The sequence below is a fragment of the Dermacentor silvarum genome, chromosome 2 (assembly GCF_013339745.2).
Source record: "Dermacentor silvarum isolate Dsil-2018 chromosome 2, BIME_Dsil_1.4, whole genome shotgun sequence".
In the NCBI taxonomy this organism is placed as follows: Eukaryota; Metazoa; Arthropoda; class Arachnida; order Ixodida; family Ixodidae; genus Dermacentor; species Dermacentor silvarum.
The window spans coordinates 213,668,603-213,690,433 of record NC_051155.1 but is presented as its reverse complement, the minus strand read 5'-3'; the positions used below and the strand labels follow the sequence as shown (position 1 = coordinate 213,690,433).

At 46.5% G+C, this 21,831-nt stretch overlaps 1 protein-coding gene across 1 annotated transcript in view; it reads right to left on the bottom strand.

Moving 5' to 3' along the window:
* The window catches only part of LOC119442575 (S phase cyclin A-associated protein in the endoplasmic reticulum-like), a 168,394-nt gene that overhangs the window by 84,993 nt on the left and 61,570 nt on the right, over nucleotides 1-21,831 (bottom strand). Inside the window, exons 20-25 of the mRNA XM_037707499.2 lie at nucleotides 20,367-20,606; nucleotides 14,354-14,477; nucleotides 13,353-13,528; nucleotides 11,444-11,584; nucleotides 7,267-7,504; nucleotides 1,232-1,381 (exon numbers count right to left, since the gene is read on the bottom strand). Coding sequence (XP_037563427.1) covers nucleotides 1,232-1,381; nucleotides 7,267-7,504; nucleotides 11,444-11,584; nucleotides 13,353-13,528; nucleotides 14,354-14,477; nucleotides 20,367-20,606 — 1,069 coding nt within the window. The remainder of the gene's footprint in view (nucleotides 1-1,231; nucleotides 1,382-7,266; nucleotides 7,505-11,443; nucleotides 11,585-13,352; nucleotides 13,529-14,353; nucleotides 14,478-20,366; nucleotides 20,607-21,831) is intronic.

Sequence of the window (21,831 nt, the reverse complement as noted above, 5' to 3'; positions counted from 1 at the left end):
AGAATGACTCAATAAAGTTATGCTTTCTTTCTTTACCGGATGATGCGTTCCCAGAAAACATGATCTTCTGGCACCATCATTCAGTACATCACCAAACTGTGATCGCATGATACGCTTTCCAGCCGCCAGATCCATGTAAACAAGACAAGGCGCGAGGCACACTGCAGACCATGGAAAGTGAGTGTCATGTTTTAGTCTGGCTGCGTCGTTTTCGTCGCCCATCACCTCAATTTCGTTTCAGTTTCCCGTTGTTCTCCTAAAACACTACACAAGAGCAAAAGGACAACGTGCATCTTAGGGCGCTCGAGCCTGACCAGCTCGACACACTTAGGCGTCTCATGCCGATTTACACCTAGTTAGCATGTCAAACCTTCCCTCTAGAATGCCCAGCTGGAAGAAACTGCTGACCCAGGCTGAATTTGAGGAGTGCGAACGTAAGTTTGCCAAAACCGCAAAACCAATGCACATCTCGAGCCTCTCGAGCCCATCAACTCAGTGCACCAGCTCAACACATGAGCGTCTCGTGCCGCAACAATTCACAGCCACACTTAGGATTACATAGATGTCAACTACAGTTGAGTCTGCCAAATTCTTTAGTGACTTTAGATCGTATGCTTTCCAGGTTGGTACGTGTTAAAAGCAAAGCTTTTCTTTGCAAACCTCGCCGGGTTTTCATGACCGTGGGTGCTGTGTGGCTGTTCTCTTGCCGAATAGGCCAACCAATTACAGTGGAGGACGCACGTGACATCACTGCCACTGGGTTCCTTGCATCAGCACCAGATGGTGCGCCTCTGCACATCAGTGGCAGTGGCAGCAGCGGCCGTGCGGGGGAAAGCAAAAAAGAACCAGAAAGACACAAACTCGTGTTTCAACTCTTTAAGGCCAAACTACACATACGCTTGCACACTTTGTTATATTGAGGTTCTAAATATATGTTGTTCCATGGACAATAAGTTATAAACAGTTAAATACTTCATTATATTGAGAATTTCATTATATTACAGTTCTTTATATAGAGATTTAACTGTACATAAAAAACTTACAAATACTAACTTTTGAGCAAAAGCGAATATCGAACAGCATCGAATATTTGAAAATTTAGAATATTCGCATAAGACTAACTAATGTTGCGTGATGTTTGCAGTGGTAAATTGTAATCATGACAGATGCAATAAAATAAATGCAATAAAATGCTGTAAAACAAGCAGAGAAACAGCGCAAGTAAGCACACCTGGTTGTCCACAGAGAGCACAGCAAAATGGCCAACAAGTAGCACCACCTGGTGGAGGAGGGCCCACTCCTCCCAGTGGGAGCAGTACCACAGAAGGTAACTGGCAATGTGGCGCAGCTGCAGGGACATGCCTTCTGCGCCCAGCACCGCCTGCACACATTAGGCAGTCATAACATCAGGTTTGCCTATACACCGTCCAAAAATAACTTAAGATGTGTATTTTGACAATTCTTATTGCCTCTTCAAGTGTGCTCCTGCATATTCAAAGCAATACATCTATCAAAAACGAGTCAAACTTCCCCAACTACACTTTTATACTAATTCAGAATTTGTACTAGTTAATTTCTAATCCTCGCAGAGGAAACAAGGGCTGTTCAATTTTTTACAGTGCCAGCAGCACATGATACAGTAGAACCTCGCTGATATTATCCTGTTACGTACGATTGCCCAGCGCCAACGTTCACAATCAAGGAACATAAAAAATGACCCAATACAGTTACGTTTATTTTCTATAGGTTCATACTTTTCTGGAAAACTGTGTACACAATCTTTTGGCACAAATGTTCAATAGATCACAAAACTTCAATCGTATTATGTACATTTTCTAGCTGCTAGATTCCATGTAAAGAAGAAAAGGCATGAGGCGCGCTATCGAAAACAGTAGCCACCCGTCCCAGCAGCTTCCCCACAATACCAGCCTGCCCATCTCACGTGAAAACGCTGCTGCGCACCGAGTTTCTGATTTCGGTACCAGCAGATCTCCTCCCGGGTCATCGCACACCGCGATGACCCGAGAACGCCACCCCCTATCACTCTATAGTGTGCACGGTTTGTTTGTGCTCCATCTCTCCTTCCCTCTCTCTCCCACTTCTGCTCTTTCTCTTTTATATCCCCCTACTCCTTCACCCCGTGCAGGGTAGCTAACCGGAACTACCTCTGGTTAACCTCCCCGCCCTTTTATGTGTCCTTTCTCTCTCTCTCTTATCTGTTTCACAAGGTGAGGATTGTAGTGCCGTTGAAAGCGTACTGCGCACTTTTAATAATTGATAACCCAACCGCGCTGCCATTCCCTGCTGCAGGCGATGCAAAGGGAGCGTCATGTATCACTCTGGCAGCATCGTAGGCATCGTATTCCAATGTCGCCCACCAGCTCGATTTCATTTATATTTCCCACACAATAGGAAAAGAACAATGGTAGGGTCACTTGAGCCCTACCAGCTGGACAGGCATCGGCGTCTGGTGCCCCAATAATTCCCGCTGAAAGGGCACGTGCAAACTTCCTGCCAAAATGCCCTGCTCGAAGAAGCTGCTAACCCAGACCGAATTCGAGGAGCGCAGACGTAAGCGTGTTGAAGCCGTAAAAACAACAATGCGCATCTCGGGCCGCTCGATCCCCACCAACACGGCTCACATCGGCATCTGTGCTGCAACAATTCACCCAACCCTTCACATTATATAGATGTCAACCAATGAGTGTCAATTCTTTTAGTTACTTCTGGTCAAACGTTCTATTAGTAGTACATATTTTATCGTATTTTCAACACCTGTGAAGCCACGCATAAAATAGATCCATAAACATGAACTGGATGACAGCTGGTGTGACAATTTGACGGGCCCCATAAAACCAACATAATCAGTCCTTACAAGCCTCAGCAGTTTTAACACACAATGCGATACACTAGTACAGTCGTGCATTCTCACAAGAGCAAGGCAATAAAGAAGTGGCAAGCGGCATCAAGAATCTAAGCAAAATGCTTTTACCCACACACTGAAATGCGTACAAATTGAACGAAAACATGGGTAGGTCGTGATAAACTTTGTTGCTTACCAATGTAAACATGATTGAGTGCAACAAACACCATGATGACAAAAGATAGCATGATAACAAGCAATTTTGTGCCAAACATGGCCATCCATTGCTACCGTTACTCCCGCTCATGAGGTCTTGCAAGAAATGATTAGAACCGCGTCGCCGGCAAGTTTTTGCAGGTATCTGAGCACCCAGTGCCACGCAGCAATTGTTCATCGACATGCTTTGAAGGTTTAGCCACCATACACATGCAATGGATGTTGCTTATTTCGCTCCTAAAACATGCTTGAAATAGAGAAGCACGAACAACCATGCAGAAAACTATGGCGGATGGCTGCCTTCTTTCCCAAGTGCACTTCACAAGGTCGCCACCAGTGGCACGTCCACTGGCAAGCACTACGTATACATTGGTTCAATAGAGAGAGGGGCATGGCTGCACGTATGTTCTAATAACTAGACAGGTCTGAAAAATCGGCCAGCAACTAATGAATACTACATTTTTGGCTTGTCTTGGCTTTGAGCTGTGCCTATGGAAATGCAGCTTGCCCACTGAACCAAAACTGTTGATCATACACATTTTCAAATGCATATTTGTTCGTTCAAAATACATACTTTGAAAATTCAGTGTACTGAATTTCAAGTTCAAGGAAACTCCCGAATAGCATAGTATTTCATAGAATAATAGAAATTATCGAATACAGTCGAACCTCAATATAATGAAGTTGTACTTCCAGCGAAAAACTTTGTTAAATCACTGAATTCCGTTCATTCGAGGTTTTAAAGTTTCAGCAGTAAAAACTTCACAAGTTCCCAGAGCATTCCTGGTAGATAGTACCTTGTTAGTAAGCACTTATATTATCGCAAGGTCGAGCCACAATAGCTCGGTTATGAGTGCCAGTGCGTGCAGATCACTGCCGAGAGCAAAGCATCGATGCGGCTCACTGCGTAAGAAATTTGCGTGCATCGTGTCGTGCTTAAATAATAAAAACAAAAGTGTAAAAAAGATACTGATATTCGTCCTGCACAGAAAAAAAATAAGTTACAGTGACGTTTAACTTTGTGAACGCGGGTTACGCGCTGTGCATGTACGCCGCCACGCACATGCACAGCGAGCACCTCAGCGTTAAAGCAGAAATGGAAAGGGTGCGAACGTGGCGTTTCTCTTCACCTCCAGGGTGCTTTCCTCCTCCAGCGCTCGCTTCCCTTGTGGCGACAATCTCGCTGATTTGATAGACGGGGCATCAACGCTTGCGCGTAAAAATAATGAGAAATCAGCTTTGCCAGAGGAGGAGCAGTGATGGCAATAGCAGAGAGAAAGAAGTGAGGTTCGTAGGTTCGTAGTTTTCCCGGTGTCACGTGCGCTCAGGCAAACATTAACAGATCGCACTCAATGACCACAAACTCACTGTCGCAACGCAAGCGACCACTTTGCACCATGTCTTGGAAACTTGGGATTACATGACCGCCAACACTAGGTGCAAGGAACCTAATGCGCACCAAGGCACAAACCATTTCAGCTCGACTTTTCCTCTTGCCACGGAGAGATTACCTCACGGTGTGTGGCCCACGCATGGTCGTGCGCGAGGAGGCGATGCTCACAGGCAGATAGGTGTGCATTTCTACCCCTCCCCCTCCCCTAGCACGTGCTTTATATGTTACCGCACATTCACTCCCTCCCCATCTCCCTTGCACAGAAGAAATTGTCAGCTCTCATGTTTCTCCGAGCGCTGTGAGCTGCCGCGCCCCGTCTCCAAAACTTGTCTACCACCGTGACAAATGGCGCAGCAGTGTTTCTCCGCCTGAAGCATCCCAGCCCGGGTGCGCTCTAACAGCGTTTTTGCCGCTCTAACTTTTCATGCAGAAGGACACTTGAAATAACTTTGGCCTCGGCCAACATTTTTATAGTTCTTTGCTAGATTTACTAGCCATACAGGCTCCATGCATGAAATGGTCAAAAGCTTCATTAAATCGAAACTGTGTCCCAAAATTAATTCATTAAATCGCAAAAACAAATACACAGTTTTCAATGGAACCAAGCTCGGGAAATGAAAATAGTTCATTACATAGTGAATTTCGTTAAACAGAGTTTCGTTATATCGAAGTTTGACTGTATTCGCACATGCCTACTTGCACAGCCTCATACAGATGGAACCATTGGCTGAAAAATTCAATACTTGCGCAAAAAATCTGTGCGCACAAGCCTAGCGTATGCAAAACTGAACTTTCTAGGGTCCTATGATGGTGGTGCAAAAGAAACCATGAGGGCAAACATTTTAGTGAACAACACAATGCCAGAAATGCAAGTGAGAGCCTCTAGATTACACATACTACATGTTACACATGCAAATAATTTTTTTTTCTGGCAACAGCAATTATATGGACACTGTAGGCTAATTTTACCCTGCCCTTATTGACACGTGTACACCGTTTGACTGTACGAATGTACGAGGACTAATGTATAAATAGCTGACGTGCTTGACTCGTAGATCAGATTTCGACGATCGACAATAATGCTTGCTGATTCGTTGCGCTTCGAGTGCTAATTCTTTTTTATGGGCCCAAGTTCACCCAACAAAGCATTAACTTTTTAACTCACGCCTTTGACAGCATGCGAGGGTGAGCCGAGAAGGATGGTGGTTTCATGTGTGCCGTCTTCCCCCACACCTGATGTTAGAGGTCAAGTGATCAAGCATGCTCTAAGGGAGGAAAGCGTGCGTCTCCTGCTCCAGCCTGGCCAAGACAGCGAATGACTCTCCGTGTGATTGACTGGATAGGCAGCTCGCACACTGTATATTGAAGGTAATCTATGGCAGGTGAAAAGGTGAAAGGCGAGCCGATATGGCAGGTGGCTTCATACGTGCTGTCCTTCCGTGCACATACCGGTGCATGGGAGGACCGAAATTAAGGTCACGGACCTAAATTCAAGGGCTGTCGGCCTCGGATAGAGCAGCCAGCGAGCTAGGCCTATACCATCTCCTAGCGATTGCGAGCTCGCCTGGCTTGCTCGTTCACTTCCGTCGGCGTCGATAAAATCAAATGCATTGCAATTTAAGTGCAACATAATTGTGTACACGCTGTGCTGACCAACATAGGCACTTTATTACGAGCTGCATGTGGTTGTGTCGCAAGCGCCACCCGTCTCCGATTTGACAGCCTGCCGGCTCCTAGCCATCGGTGGCTGTCAACAAAGCCGACACTATGGACATGGCCTTGCGGAAACACATCTGCGCTGCTTGCATAGTCATGTTTATATCGGCATCGTTTGTTTAAAACGAGAGACCTGTGAAAACAGGTTTGTTTTCACTTTCTTTGCAAAGTTACGCAGTATTCCGAGCGTCCTTGCAGGGGCACTGGTTCTGGGCGGAGCTATGCACTGCTAGCTCATTTGTATTATGTGTCCCAAATCGTCGTATAAAGCAAGTCGGACTCCTACGCGTCGAACGACTGATAGCACGCAAAATCACACTATGTGTCTTGCGCTTAATCCACATGTGACACTTCGCATGTATGATGAAAATGGTGATTGATGAAAGCTATGCCTATGGCTATGCAGGTGCCCGGCTATGGTGAACTATCGGGCCTCGCCAGAAGTGTGGCTAGACAATAAATTTCTTTCTCACTAAATTGCATCAATTAATGTAATTTAATATGCAATTTCGTAAAAAGTTGACAAAAGCTGTAGCCAAGCAGTCCGGTGAAAATGTATGACGCAGTGAACAGGAACGGTGAAAAAAGGGAGGGGGTGCTTGCTCGGTAGTTGGCACCAATTCCAAATGACTAGAAAGCGGAGGGGGGGTGCTTGCTTGGGATTTCACGGCAGTGCTGGAAGCTGCATAATCTCAATTTACAGTGAAGTGGTGAAGTGAAACGCAGCACAAACCATTCACTGCCCGCTGTCAGCACTCTTTATCATGCTAGCATTGTGACAGCAAGTGCTCGTGGTCATCAAATGAGATCTGTTCATGTTTTCCTGTGCACGCATGACACCCTGCTTATTTAATTAGTAAGAGAATGTTTACTACAATTTATACAGCCGATGAGGCTACAATCCCTACTTCATATAGTTGTCTAACACGAACTTTGTTATCACTATCGTCTAACACCAACTTTGTTATCACTATGAATGCTTCGCCTTTCAGGCCAAAACTGCAACTTCTTTTTTTTTTTCCCCACTACTGCTGCTTTTCTACAAAATTTCACAATTGTATACAACACAAGAACTCACTTGGAACATCGCCAAGTCAAGCCGTGCAACCTGGTTAAGCAGGGCTATTGCTGCGCTCGCAATTGCTAATCGTCCAGGAGACAACAAGGCAGGTGTCTGGTTTCCAGCACGCCAACCAGATGGCACCCCCATCTCCAGCAGTGTGCCATACAGCAGGGACACCGAACCAGCTAGCTGTGTGACTCCGATGGTTGCTGCTAGCTGAGTTGAGTCTTCTTCCTTGCGATGTTTCATCCGGCTGCCAGAAAAAAAAAAAAATGTTAAACGTAAGTACCTTTGCAGGACGTTAGTTATGGTGTGCGTCCCTTCAAGACTTTTAGTTTACCGTATGCAGAGTGTGGGAATGGGTCCAACGCGGGCTCCCCACTGAGGCATTTTTTTATTGAAAAGTTGGTGGCACCGCCGTTGCCTTCACCTGAATGAGCAGCCCCGCGCGTCGGCCGGGACTCTATCGCAGCTGCATGGAGCTTTGACAGGTGTTTCACTCTGCTGCATCTAGTTTTGATACTCAGTGGCGGCAAAACTGATATTTATCGCCACCGATCTGCAGTAAATAAAATAGAAAATGAGTGACGGAAAGAATGCAAACGACGCGACAACAATGGTGCGTCGAGCAGACGACAGCTACTCAGCCCGTGAGCTCGCATCAGCCAATGGGTGCTGCCGAAACAGCCAGCGCCAACATTTATTGGCTGGAGCTTCAGGACAAGGTGACGGCAGCGCCACCGCAATTTCAACGTTATTTCCATCACACTCAACGCTTGCCAAGGCGTCCGCTGGACCCACTCCCTCATTCTAGTACACTCTATCGTATGGGAACGCAAACGTAAGGAAGACATTAATTAAAAGACGGGGTGCCATCTGGTGCCTTGTGCCAAATGTATCCAAGCAAAGACAATTCATTAGCAATCATTGTGTTGTTATGCGGACGAGTCTCATTAGGTCTACAGATGCCGAAATTGTCGAACGATCTCAGAAGTTCGACACGCTATGTGCTGGTAACTAGTAACTAAAGTTTCAGGTGAGTTTAGTGGAAGCGAAAGCTCATTTCAATATTTACTGGTGATGTATGCGACTGAGAGCGTAGCCATCACGAGAATTAACATGAAAGCAGGAGCCATGGGTGCCGCCATGCAGAAGCACCGACAATGGCGTGGCTCTAGGGCCTAAGCCCCTTCCGAAGTTTTCCAAAGGAAAAAAAAAAGGAAGGGGGTGGGGTCAAGACTCATTACCAGAGTTCTGTTACACACATCATTTGAGGATTCTTTTGAGTTGCCTCTACTTTTTCAGCTAAAATTTTATTGTGGCTAAAAGCTCACTGCATCATTGTTCGAGTGTACGTTGTAGGATTCTGGGGTCGTGGTCTTGGAGTCTGGCGTCAGACAGAGGGTCTCGCTCTAGTCTACGCTACCGTGATGTCATACGGAGGCTTAGCAGGTCCATGCCATTATCCGAGCATTCTTGACGAGGGTTGCTTCTTTAGTGATGAGTACGAGGTCGAGAGGTAGAGGAAACGTGACAAGGGGTTTATTTAGATATGAAAGGCAAACTTCTTTACCAACAAAGGAATACTCGTACTGGCCGGAGCACAGAGCGCAGTACATCGCTCTCGTAGCATGAGCTACATGATGGAGCTACTACATCTTTCTGGGAGAGCACAATCTACATGTCAGATCAGACTACATCGTTCTTGGAGAGCACTCACTACATCTCTCTGGGATAGCACTCCAAATGAGCCGAAACGTCCGCTCAAATTGCTTTTGTCTTCCCTAAACCTGTTAGCAGGCCAGGGAAACCTGCGGTCCCACCTTCCCCCAACCGAAGCGTGCAAAGTTGCCCAAGGCTCCGCCTTGAGGACGAGAGTGTGCATAAACATTCTGGCACCTTTGTTGATGGAACATGACCTGAGAAGTACGCTCAGGCGTACATGGCTCACTGCTCTAGAGAAAGGAGGGGGCACTCGTTGATAGGAAGGTTCACCCTTATCTCAACTGACGCGTCTCGGCTCATGGAATGGTCCAGCAATTAGCTGGTTCGTCTGACGGTCAGCTTGGGTGGCTAGCAGCAGCCATAACGAAATGGCGTATAACGCACTTTCTGGGCCCTTTCCCGTGATCCTCCAAGGGCAATAGTTGGGTTATCATTTGTGTAGATCACCTTACCCGCTACTGTGAGGCCGTCGCGTCACAATCGGCCACAGCTACAGAAGTTTCTATCTTCCTGCTGGCTCACGTTATACTCCAACGTGGACCTCCTCACATAGTAATCAGTGATCGTGGGCGACAAAATACCGTGGACGTAGTTGAAGAAACCCTTCGTCTGTGTTCATGTAGCTTCCGCCATTCTATGCCCTACGATCCACAAACTAATGGTCTGGTCGAGCGCATGAACAGAACACTTGCCAACATGCTGTCCATGTACGTCGACTGACGGGTCAAGCCTACTCTCAGGCAAACCAGCTAATTGCTGGGATATTCCATGAGCCAAGACGCGTCAATTGAGATAAGCTTGAACCATGTTCCCTGGTCTTAACGTCATGGTCGGCGGCCAGAAGGACATCAACCACGTATTCTGGTGTCAAATGTGTCTCGCTATGGTGTTGCCGCTGGTCTCTTCGGTGAGACGTACTGCTAGCCTCACCAAGCTGAAGCAATTCGTCGCAAGAGATCAGAAGTGACTCGAAGTTTGCCACGTCCACTGGCTGATCGGAACAATGTGCAAGGCTTTTAATTCACACTTTCACTTTATTTCTGAAAATCCTGCCAGTAATAGGACAAGCGCATTAGAAGCACAAGCAGCGGTATTTTTTCACTTCAACATTTGTTTTTAATTTCGACTGTAAACACTATGCACATGCAAAAAAATTTGTTAGGTATATACACAGGACAAAGTTAATTATATTTCTCAAGAGAAGGAGGTAGCCAACTAACAATTATTTTACACAGTATGGATAGCCTATGCCTAGAGAATGAATATGTTGCTGTATGTTCACCTTGCTTCAAATTCCCCCCCCCCCCCCCGCTCCCCTGTAAAACTTAAACCCTGCCTATGCGACATTTTCATCAATGCTATTTCTCACTGTGCTTAAGCATTACGAATGTTAAACGCGAAGTAATGTATGTTACGATTGCGCACGTAAACCACAGAAACCCAATAATGTTCGGAGCATGAGCAGTGAGGACACGATTTCTTTATGTACGTCATGGGTTTACGTTTGGTTGGACACGGTATTCTAAAACTTTCTAATGTCACAGTTACTTTGACTACCAATCAACAAGCTTTGTCGAAAGGTAACACCTTGGGTATAATGAACACTGCAGTGAAGAGCTCCCGATTAATTTTGACTAGGGGTGTGTGAATACTGAATATTACCAAATCGAATAGTGAATGTTCGAATATGTCAATTCGGAAATAAAATATCTACTATTCAATTTCTCAAATATTCGGTGCATAGACCAGCGCGGTGTCACATGCGCCACTGAGCCCCTTGTGCTCGATGCTGCCCAAGCGAGCATTTCACTTCGTTTTCGGCGCAAAAGGAGCGCCGCAGACAGGCCTCCCCAGCTGACGCTGTAGCGGACTTTGTTAACTTTGTCACTGCGAGCGCTCCCTGGCGTCAACTCGGTGCGGAGAACGCACACATGCAGCACTTGAACACTGCAATTAGCACAACGGCATCGCATTGGCCAGGGCCACCTTTATCGGTACAAGGTTATCACCCATGTCGACAGGACCAATCAAAACGATAATGTTACACGGACAGAGGGCACGAAAACATAAGCAGCGCATACTTCGTAAAGTGTGAAGATCGGGCCAATTACCTGCCGTATGCTCTGGAGCCTTCACATGCGGATCTGACTCGAGCTTTTGCAGCCCTTGCATTGGCGTACAGCGACAACACAACACTGGCAGAAATACATGCATACTTGGTTGCACGTAAGCAGAAGTGCGTGCAGCAATGAATCGACCACTTCTTCGTTGTACAGGACCCTTAAAACGTAAATAAAATTATATTTTTTGGATACATTCGTTTTTTTGGACATTCGATAGTTCGAACTTATTTACTTCCCCATGGAGTCCGAATTATCAGTCGTCGACAGTATACGAGAACTCGGCTTAACCTAGTTCGTCTTAATGGGAGTTTTCTGTATTTAAAACAAGCCCAAACGTAACCAACCATTTTGTGATGATGCAGGCCAGGCAGGCAACAAACTCCAATGCCTCCACAAGAAACTCTGTCAATTGAGGAGTCTCGGAGCCACGCACTTTGCCCACGCATTGAGAGAGCTTGTCCACGGTTCCGATGCTAACAGAATAGCTGCAGTGGCAGGCCACAAGACAAAAGTAAGCATCACGTCAGTGAAATGAACCAAGGGCTGAGAAAGCAAAGCGTCTTGAACATGAATGCACATGTTACAATACCATTTGTTTGTAATCACTTGTTTCTGGTATAAGCTACATACAAACACTTACAGCCTTGCTGATCTACATGTCAACTTGTCCATACTGCGAAAAGTGCCACAATGCTACACGATAAACATTATAGAAGAAAGCTCCACAAGAGAGTCAAGCATAAGCAAGCAGGAGTGTTAAAAAATACCAAGTGCCAAGATCTAAAAAAAAAAAAAAAAGATGTGTCTTCACCAACACCTTTTTCGTATGCACAGAGCCTGGCAAGGTTTATCATAGCATTAAGCAGCAAGCAGCAGTCCATACATTATACCTCCACTGGCTTTGAGGCTCTCCAAGCGAACTGCCGGGTCCGCGAGGTATTTGAGGACATATTAAAAATTAAATTAAATTATGGGGTTTTACGTGCCAAAACCAGTTCTGATTATGAGGCACGCCGTAGTGGGGGACTCCGGAAATTTGGACCACCTGGGGTTCTTTAACGTGCACCTAAATCTAAGTACACGGGTGTTTTCGCATTTCGCCCCCATCGAAATGCGGCCGCCGTGGCCAATATGAGGACATATTGGCAACCTCAGAAATAGCATTGATATTTCAGACAAGGTTCTGTATATACTCATTCCAAATATTTTTCTGTGTCTCTTTTGCTGCTTCTTTTAAGACTGTTAAGTAAGACTATCTTCAGCCTCAATTATTGACCGAATTCGGCTTTGATAATCTCTACATACTCGGATCAGATAGTGCGTGTTGATGTTGGGCAATGCTTCCTTAAGAGCTGGCTTTAGAGAGATTTTATCACTGTCTGATTGTCAATTTCCGTCTCAGTGACGCCCGCTATATATACGAGCAGCATAAAGGTCAAGACATTCGTAACTAGGATGTCAAACTGAGGGTGGCACGGCCACAGAAGTTTGCAACCAGACGTTCTTGGGCGGCACGGGCACTGTGGATGCAAGCAAATCCATAACTTATGAGTGTCGCTTACTGAAATCATGCCCAGGAAGCTTGGCTGTTCATTCTGCCACTTGAAGCTGCCCCACAATGGCTATAATTGGTTTTTAAGTGTTGTCACTCCTCATCACCTACACCAGCTGGAGAAATTGAATTGTCTGAATGGCACCTGACCACTGGCAGCACTAATTGTCTGTTGCAGATGATAACTGGCCATGAACTCATTCAGAAAACTAACAATTTTTCAACATCCAAGAAGGTGGCGTTCTCCAAGTTGCTGTACTCGGCGTGTAAGGTAACTACGGGGACATACGGCTTCATCTCCAGCATCACACTGAAAGTTAAAACAAGGATTGATATCCTGGAATAAATGTTCTAGATACTGTGTGACAGAGTGGTTGGTGTGGATTATGTTAAGCGCCTAGACCGAATGAGAATGTTAATGTCATGCTGTTGCACTTTATGTCCAAGTATGTTCTTGCATTTCAACCACATCAGTAGGCAGTCACTAGGGCCAGAAATCAAACCTGCAACTTCACGCTCAGCAGCAGAGCTCTACTCACTGAGCCAAAACAGTAGGTGTACTAAACATTGGCTGTCATTAATGGCTATCGATACGCGAAGTGAAAAGTCCATTCCATCAGCTTAATTTGTCCTTTGTGCCTTCCCTTTGCTTCGTTTAAATTCCGATCCCCCCAAAAATTTATCGATGCTAACCAGCCTACCTGACAACATCGAGCAACCTGTGAACATAGTCTTCGGAGGCCATCAGCTCAGAGTCTGAGCGAGTGACGCCCTTCAGTGCTGCCCGTATCAGCCCCAGCATAGCAGCAACTGTTGCGTCCTGACCAGGCTCCAAGTAACTGCCAGAGCTTGGAGCCCAGTCATCTGGAACGATGAGCTGTGCAGGATGTGCAAGAACATGTTACAGCATGGTTGGAAACACCGGTGAGCCTCCCTCATAAGACAAGAACAATGGCACATCTCTTTGAAACAACAATATCTTGACCATTCACTCTACAGTCTAGTACTATGAGTCGCATAACATTTTTGGAAAACAGCAAGGTGCTGCTGCGATGGCACAAGCATAAACTTGTTTCACTGCCTGCAAGCAACTGCAGAAATCAGCCGGTCATGCTCCTGTGGCACACGGCAACACTCCATGATCGGCTGCTTTCTGCAGATGCTGGTAGGCGGCAACACAAATTTGTGTTTGCGCGAGTGCAGCAGCAGCTTGCATCTCCATAAGCAAAGGCAACTTAGCAATTTTTCTTAGAAACCAGGCAATTGACAATTAACGGTGGCAAGTGTTACACTGAATTATGTATATTTCAAAGTGTAATCTTTCTGCAAAACTTGAGCAATAACAGTGCCGTGATAAGCGCAAAACCCTTTTGAGCACTTCAAGCGAAATAAGCACATCTCTGTAATTAGGACTGAAGCAAACGCGGCACATAATAGCATTCGAAACGAATGTTTAATACATTATAATATTGCCCCCTCATCCTACAAACTAAGCGCACACAGAGCTACACAATCGTGCTAGTAATGTATGCCAAAAGAAAAATGGTGTAGTGTACAGTTGGAATGCAACAGAGATTGTTTTCAGGATTTGCCTTTGTCATTGCCGACTTCTGACAAAACATCTATAGCATCACATCAGCTCATAACAGAATAGTAGTTCAAATCTCACATTAATACAAAAGAATTGATCACTCTGACTCACATTAAGGCGGTGTACGAGAATGTCTAGCAGGAAGCCAACACGATTACTCAGAACCAGGTAGTCACAATTGGCGGGGCTCTTTTCACATGATATCTTCAGCACATTGCACGCCCGCACAAGGCACCTGAAAGCATCCAAGAAAGAACAAATATTCTATTCCCTTCATGGCAAGGCATAACTAACAGTTAACATTCAAGGAAGCATCTCCAATTGAAAGAACCAGCTAAAAAAATTTATTTTCATGCTGTTTTGTGCATTATTTGCAAGTTACTACGGCAAATACAGTCAAGCCCACTTACGAGGTCTGTTAGAAAAGTATCCGACCTTTTTTTTTTTGCGCACACCTGATGGATATGAAACAAACACGCTTGCATCAGCCGACCTTGAACCTTCGTGCGCATGCGCAAATTTTTTCTCGCCTGCCGATACACACAGCGCTTGAGTGAGGTAGGGCGCAGTGCTCTCGTCGGTTTTTTTCATTGCAAGGAAAATGGCGGAGCAACTGGAGCAGCGCTACTGCATCAAATTTTGCCAGAAACTGGGCGACAGCCAAGTGGAAACCATTCGGAAGATTCAGACGGCTTTTGGTGACGATGCTATGAGCAGCCCACAGATTAAGGAGTGGTACAACCGGTTTAAAGACGGCCGCACATCGGTGTATAGTGAGCCACGCTCCAGTCGGCCATCAACATGCCGAAATGACCAGGTCATTGCCGAAGTGAACGCTGTGATGATGTGGGACCGTCGTGTCCGAGAAATTGCGGAAGAGGTGAACATCAGTACTTTTTCTGTACATTCCATTATGACCGAAGATTTGGCCATGAAGAGAGTTGCGGCGAAATTCGTGCCGAAGCTGCTCACGGTGGAGCAAAAGCAACTTCGTGTTGATATCTCACAGGACATGCTGGATGCCATAAACAGTGACCCCGATTTCATCAACACCATAATCACTGGTGACGAGTCTTGGGTGTAAGGTAACGACGCAGAAACCAAATCCCAGTCATCACAGTGGGAGCATTCCACGTCACCAAGACCAAAGAAGGCCTGCCAAGTGCGCAGCAACGTCAAAGTGATGCTGACTGCTTTCTTTGACTCCCGCCGTGTGGTACACCACGAGTACGCACCACAGGGTCAAGCACCAAAGAGTACGACAGGGATGTCCTCTATTGCCTACGTGATGCTGTGCAGAGCAAGAGACCGGAGTTGTGATCAACAGGAAATTGGCGCATCCATCATGATGGTCACTGTACAAGATCCACCTTCTATAAGATGCAGCTATCCGCACTCCTTCCTGCTGAAGTTATGAAATCCAACATACATGCTAGCCTTCAGATCACAAAATGTACTTGGTGTTCCACGATAACACAGCCCGCTATCCCTTGCCTGGCCCTGAGGTGCTGCACGCACATGTGTTGGGAGAGCCACATGTCAACAGGTGAAATCTCGCATCATGCATTATGCAATACTAAAATGCTTTTTTCATTTCGGCTTGATTAAGTAATTATCATTTAATCAAAGCCATCAAAGGCCTTCTCCTCAAACAGCTCACCATGAAGAAGTTCCATCACTTCAGAACGCTTCATGGTGATTTATTTTATTATTATTACAGTGGAACCTCGATGATACGAATCACACGGGATCACGAAAAATATTCGTATTAGCCGAAATTCGTATCATCGAAACACAATTAAAACTAGCTAAATAAAGAGTCAGAGGTGAACTCACTCGGGCACATGCATGTAAAAAGCATTTACAGTATAGATCACTTATAATGTAACCGTTTATAGTGAAGAACTGGCTACAATGCGGCCTTTTACGACTCCCGTTTACCCTCCCATAGAACTCTATGTATACGCATACCGCTTACAGTGCAGCCGCGCGAGACGAAATACCGGTTTTAATGCGGCTTCCGCGGTAAAATCTCGCCGACAAGGGCGGTAGCGAGCACGCTTCGCAACGCGGTGCGCCCACCGATGGGAGAGGATATCAACGAGGGCGATGCGGAGGAGGAGCATGAGACGTGGAGCATGAGTCCAAGGGCAATAAAATCGTCGCAACGCGCCGTATGCGCCAGTAAAAGCGCGCGGGGGATGCGTGCCTTCACGGAGAGCGAACGCACAGCGGAGAGAAAACGCGACTTCCGCGGCGCGAGAGGCCGTGGGGTAAGGGAGGAAGGGGTGGGGGGCGTGGCGACGCTGTGCTACGTCACCAAATGCGTATCTTGCAACCGAGCGCAAGGGTAACTGGCGACGCAATCTCCCACGCGAAAGGAGCTTTGGTAGCGCGGGAGGGAGGGAGTGGGGGGGGGGGGGGGGGCTTTTACACTGCCAACAAATGCGTTCTACTTTGCGCCTGTGCCGGCTGTCGGTGTTGTCGCGCGCACTGTATCTTGAAAGCGATCTCCACGCGGCTCTGACCTTTGTATGCGCCGTGCTTATGCCGCTCAGTTTCCGTTGAAGGGATAGACCGCACGAGCCTTCGCTTGCTGCGGCGGCCGCTCTTCACGCGCAGGCCGCCGCTTCAAACTCTTCGCGCCCAGTCGCGGCTTCCCCGCTGTCCGGCGCCACGTCCGCGCCTCCGCACCAAAAGAGAAAGGGAAAACGCGTGTGACTGCTCGCTGTTCTCTTTCGCGGCCGTCGGTGGGGCGGCGTTTATTCGTATCAACCGACGCGGGTCGAAAATCAATTCGTAACAACCGTTCTCTAGCACGTTGCAATGTAATGGGGCTCGGCCGGGACCTCAGAAAAATTCGTATCATCCGGAAATTCGTATTAGCCGTGATCGTATCATCGAGATTCCACTGTAGTATTATTATTATTATTATTATTATTATTATTATTATTATACAGTCAAACTTCGATATAATAAAATCTGCGTTGTAGCAAACTATTTTCATTTCCACATCTTAGTTCCATAGAAAACCATGTATTTCTTTTGCAATTTAACAACATAATTTTGTGACACAGTTTTGCTTTAAGAAAGCTTTAACAGTTCAAGCATGTGTAGAAGGCTGATTCTTTAGCAGTACCACACGAGCATCGACTGGCCGGCCGCTCAGTGCCTTTAAAAGGCGCGAAGTGACTAGATTAGCAAGATCTAGCTGATCTCGTTGCATTGCACCGTTAGAAGGCGCTGTCGACTCTCGCGCAGTACTCTTCAAGAATTGGTCGACTGTACTTGGCGCCTGTATGGCTGGTAAATCTAGCAAAAAGCTATAAATGTGGCAGCCGAGGCAGAAGTTGTTTGCAAGCATCCTTCCACATAAAAAGTTTGAGTTAAAAACGACCTTGAAAGGCATGTGCTGGAGTGCGGTATGCAGAAAACACCACTGTGCCATCTGTCATATTGGTTAAGAACTTGCGGAAGTCGTGGGATGCACAGCAGCTTGGATTAACACCAGAGCTGACGATTCCTTCAGTGCAAGGAGGATGGGGAGGAGGTTGAGCGCACGGTAACGTGATGAAGCACACGCTAGTTGACAAGGAAGGGTGGGGGATGGGGGGGAGGGGGTTAGATGCGCACCCTATGTGCTCTCTCCCCTAGTGCACGCGCCTCCTGCTCTAGCCCAGCTGCGGCTGCACATGCGGCAGAGCACATATGCGGGCTATGCGCCATATCTTGGAGGTAAGGGTGAACCAAGATGGCGAGTGCCTTGATACATGCTGTGTTGCCACACGTCTAGTGTTGGACGTCGCATAATCTCACGTTTCCGAGACACGGTGTAGCGAGAGGCAGCACAAAGTGTTCGCTTCCCGTTGCCAGCGCCCTTCATCACACCAGCGTTGCGACAGCAAGTGCTTGTGGCCATCAAGTGAGATCTCTTCATGTTTGCCTGTGCATGCCTGACACCGTGCTTGTTAATTTAATTAGCAAATTAATGTTCACTGCAATTTATACGGGTGATAAAACTATGAGCCTTACTTCGTGCAGTTGCCTCTTTGATATCGCCATCAATGCTTCACCTTTCGGGCAAAAGTGCAACTTTTTTTTCTTTTCTGAAGGAAGATGAATGTCCATAAATTTTACGCTTTTGTTTTTATTTCTGGGTGCCATCTGATGACAGCCACGACACTAAGCATGGTCAGCCGTGGCGTCAAATATTCACGGCACCTCGAGACGAAACGCACAAGATCTTGGACACCGTGAGTCACACCAGTGCATTGCGCTCGACACAATCTGCACTGCATACCCTGGCGCTTATTTATACTCATGGAATTATGACTTAACCTTGTTGCAATTTTCTTATAGGTCGCTACTGTCAAGGTACTGTATGTACTCACGTAATGAACGCACTCACATAATGAACACAACCCCAAAATTGCTCTTGAAAATTTTAATTTCAGGTGCAAAGCACCTTATGCGCTCGGGCTGTCAGCGTCTCCTGTCTTCGTCGTAGTCACGGTAAGCAAGCGGTTCGTGCTCATGCACAGCACGCGCTCGTGCCGCTGCTCCCGCGTTCGTCGTCGTCGTCTTACACAGCAGGCTGCGTTAAAGCAAGTGGCTCGGGCTCGCGCTCGGCACACGCCCATGCCCTTGCCCCGCGTTCGTCGTCATCGTCTTCCACAACTGCCTGCATTGCCGCTCATCATTCCCGAGTGGAATTTCGCTTCTCTTCTGTTGTCATAATGGGGAGGCCGCGTTTACAGCGTAATGAGCCATTGCTTAAGGCGGTATGACCCCATTAGCGGTGCATCACCTGCATGCTTCGCACCTCCCCAGGTTTCACGTTAGTGGAGCTGCATTTCGCTCAATGGGTCATTTGACACTTACGCATAAAATTTAATTCACCACTCAAACAGAGCCTACGACTTAACTCGTGCTAACTATACTAATAACTAATAAATGCCCACATCGTGTTTTTTTATTTTTCACCTCATAATAATCGCACCCCAAACTTTGGTCCTGTGCAGTCTCATGATCGAACAGCCATGCTGTGGTGTTTTAGGGAGACCAGGATCTTTTACTCTCACATTTGTGTTTAGAGCACGTGCACTTAATCTTGATGCCCATCACTGTTTGGAAATAATAATGCCACGTGACAAAAGCCGAAATCACAAATGAAATTCTACAGCTACCATATGTAGGCTGCGTATTCACAAGGCAGCACACCGGCAGGGGTGGTGGGTTTGATGACGAAGAAATATCAATGCCATGACGAGAGACCAATGGCATTAAGCATGCAGAAAGAGCAACCGCAATGATGCTCAGCCTGTTCTTAAAGCATGCTTGCCACAAGTGCCTGTGCAAAGGCACATTGCAGGCTGGAGAGAGAAAAAAAACTCGCAACTGTTCTCTGCAACAGCAACTTTACTCTGACTAAATAGGAGATTGCACGATGTGTGCGAAGCACGCAAGTGAAGAAGGGGCAGTCGTTGTTTGGCGGCATAGTTGGTATAGTCGGGCATAATGTCGAATTCGCAAATCAGTTGCTCGCTTTTCTGCCTATCTGATTTCGCTATGTGCGATGGGTCATAATTCAAGTTATACACAGACCTGCTGCGGGACTCTTCACAAAACGAAAAGGCTGATCAGACGATGATAAACTACGACATACTGATGAGCAGGACGTTTGAGGAAAGAGGTTCACACAGCGTGCTTGTCAAAACAACAGTGCCAAAAACAGCACTTCAACATGACACTTCTGATGATGCAGACAACAGGAAGCAGGACGAGCTGTAGTCGAACCATATGTCGATGAAATTAACGTCGTTAACTATAGATCCTCAAAGATCACCATAGATCCTCAAATTAACGACATTTGCAATTTAACTAAATTTTTTGCTATAAGTACAACTATGTTATAGTATGAAGGTTTGATTGTATTACTTTCCTAAGTAGCACCTAGATGCCATGTTCCTGTTCAAGTGCACCTGCAACAGCATATGCGACGTTGAAATCTGTTCATTGAGGAGTGCTATAGCCTGATGCAGAACATTTGCAGCTGACACATATTATCGAGACTGCATGTGCAGTCAAGGGAGACATCCCCTTGAGAATATGCAGGAATTCTCACCTTGGAGGCACAACTGGCTGCAACTCAGCAGTAGACTTGAAGAGGCAGCCAAGCAGTTCAGTGAGGCAGGTAAGGCCGCCCAAAGCACGCAACGTGTCTCCCTCTGGGCCACCTCCCAGCGTCAGGGTGCGTTCCAACTCACCCAAGGCTCGATCTAGGCTGGACACCAAGGCACCATCCCAAGGTCCCTGGCCCTGACTGCTCAAGCATCGTGACACTTCCTTCACTGCTTTGCTTAGCCTGAAACACAAGAACAGCATGTGAAGGAATTCTCAGGCAGCAGCGGTGACGACGAAAGGACGCATCCTAACCTACTGTCTGCACTCTTTGCAGATACCGGCCTATCATCAAGAAAAGCGTAAGAAATCCCGTCCGGTGACGTCTTCCGCTGCATGAGCTGTGTGAGCGTCGCACCATTTGCTCAATTGTTCTGCTGTGGCCTTACCATTACCAGGACCTGGACAGCGTTGCCGAAACTGCCATCTACCCGAGCCTGCTGCAGTTTCAAGCTTGTTATCAAGTCTGTTTTGGCGGTGTCGTCTTTTTGGAACTTGCTTCACTCAGGCAGCAGCGGTGACGACTAAAGGACGCATCCTAACCTACTGTCTGCAGTCTTTGCAAGTTGGTTGACTTTTATATTGAATGTCGTATGCACCACTAAGTCCGTCGCTGCTGCTGCTGCTGCTGAGTTTTTATTGGGCATTGTAGTCAGACCAGTGGTTCTTCTTTAATTTTTTAGCTGTGTGCCTCTTACTTTGAGTACACAAGAGTATTTATGTGGAATTTTATTTCATGTGCCTGAAACCATGGGGGATAAGAACTCTGGTAGCATAGCCAATGTTGCAGAGGCCCTAGCTGAGAAGCAACCTAACAGCATTAAAGAGTAAGTTTTTAGCTAATCTAGTGGGGAGATTCGATGTGTTCTCAACTGAAGTGAAATGTGAAATTGCTAAAGTCACTTCCTCGAATACTAAAATATTTACTGAACTTGGAGGTGTTCGAGATGCTATTAGCTTCATGAATGAGAACTTTGAGCCCTTTAGGACTGATGTAGAGGCTTTTCGCAAAGAGATAGAGGAGGTAAAAGTTGAGAGTGCGCAGTGCCGCAAGGAAAATGCACTGTGGAGAGACCTGAGGGAAGCTAGGAGGGAGATTGTTGAGCTGAAGCAATACAGTAGAAATATGAATATCGAAATCCAAGGTCTTCCGCAAACCAAAAATGAGGACTTGGAGAAGACTGTCGCAAACATTGCTAAACTGCTTAGGAACTGATGTCACAGATAAAGACATTGACATCGCGCACCGTGTATTGTCAAAAAATTAAAAGAAATCGAATGTGATCGTCATATTCCTCACTAGAACTGCGCGAGACAAGCTGTTGTCCGCAGCAAGAAAGGCTTAACTAGACAGCAGTCGTCTTGGCTTTGACAAGAATAACCCTGTATATTTAAACAAGCACCTTTGC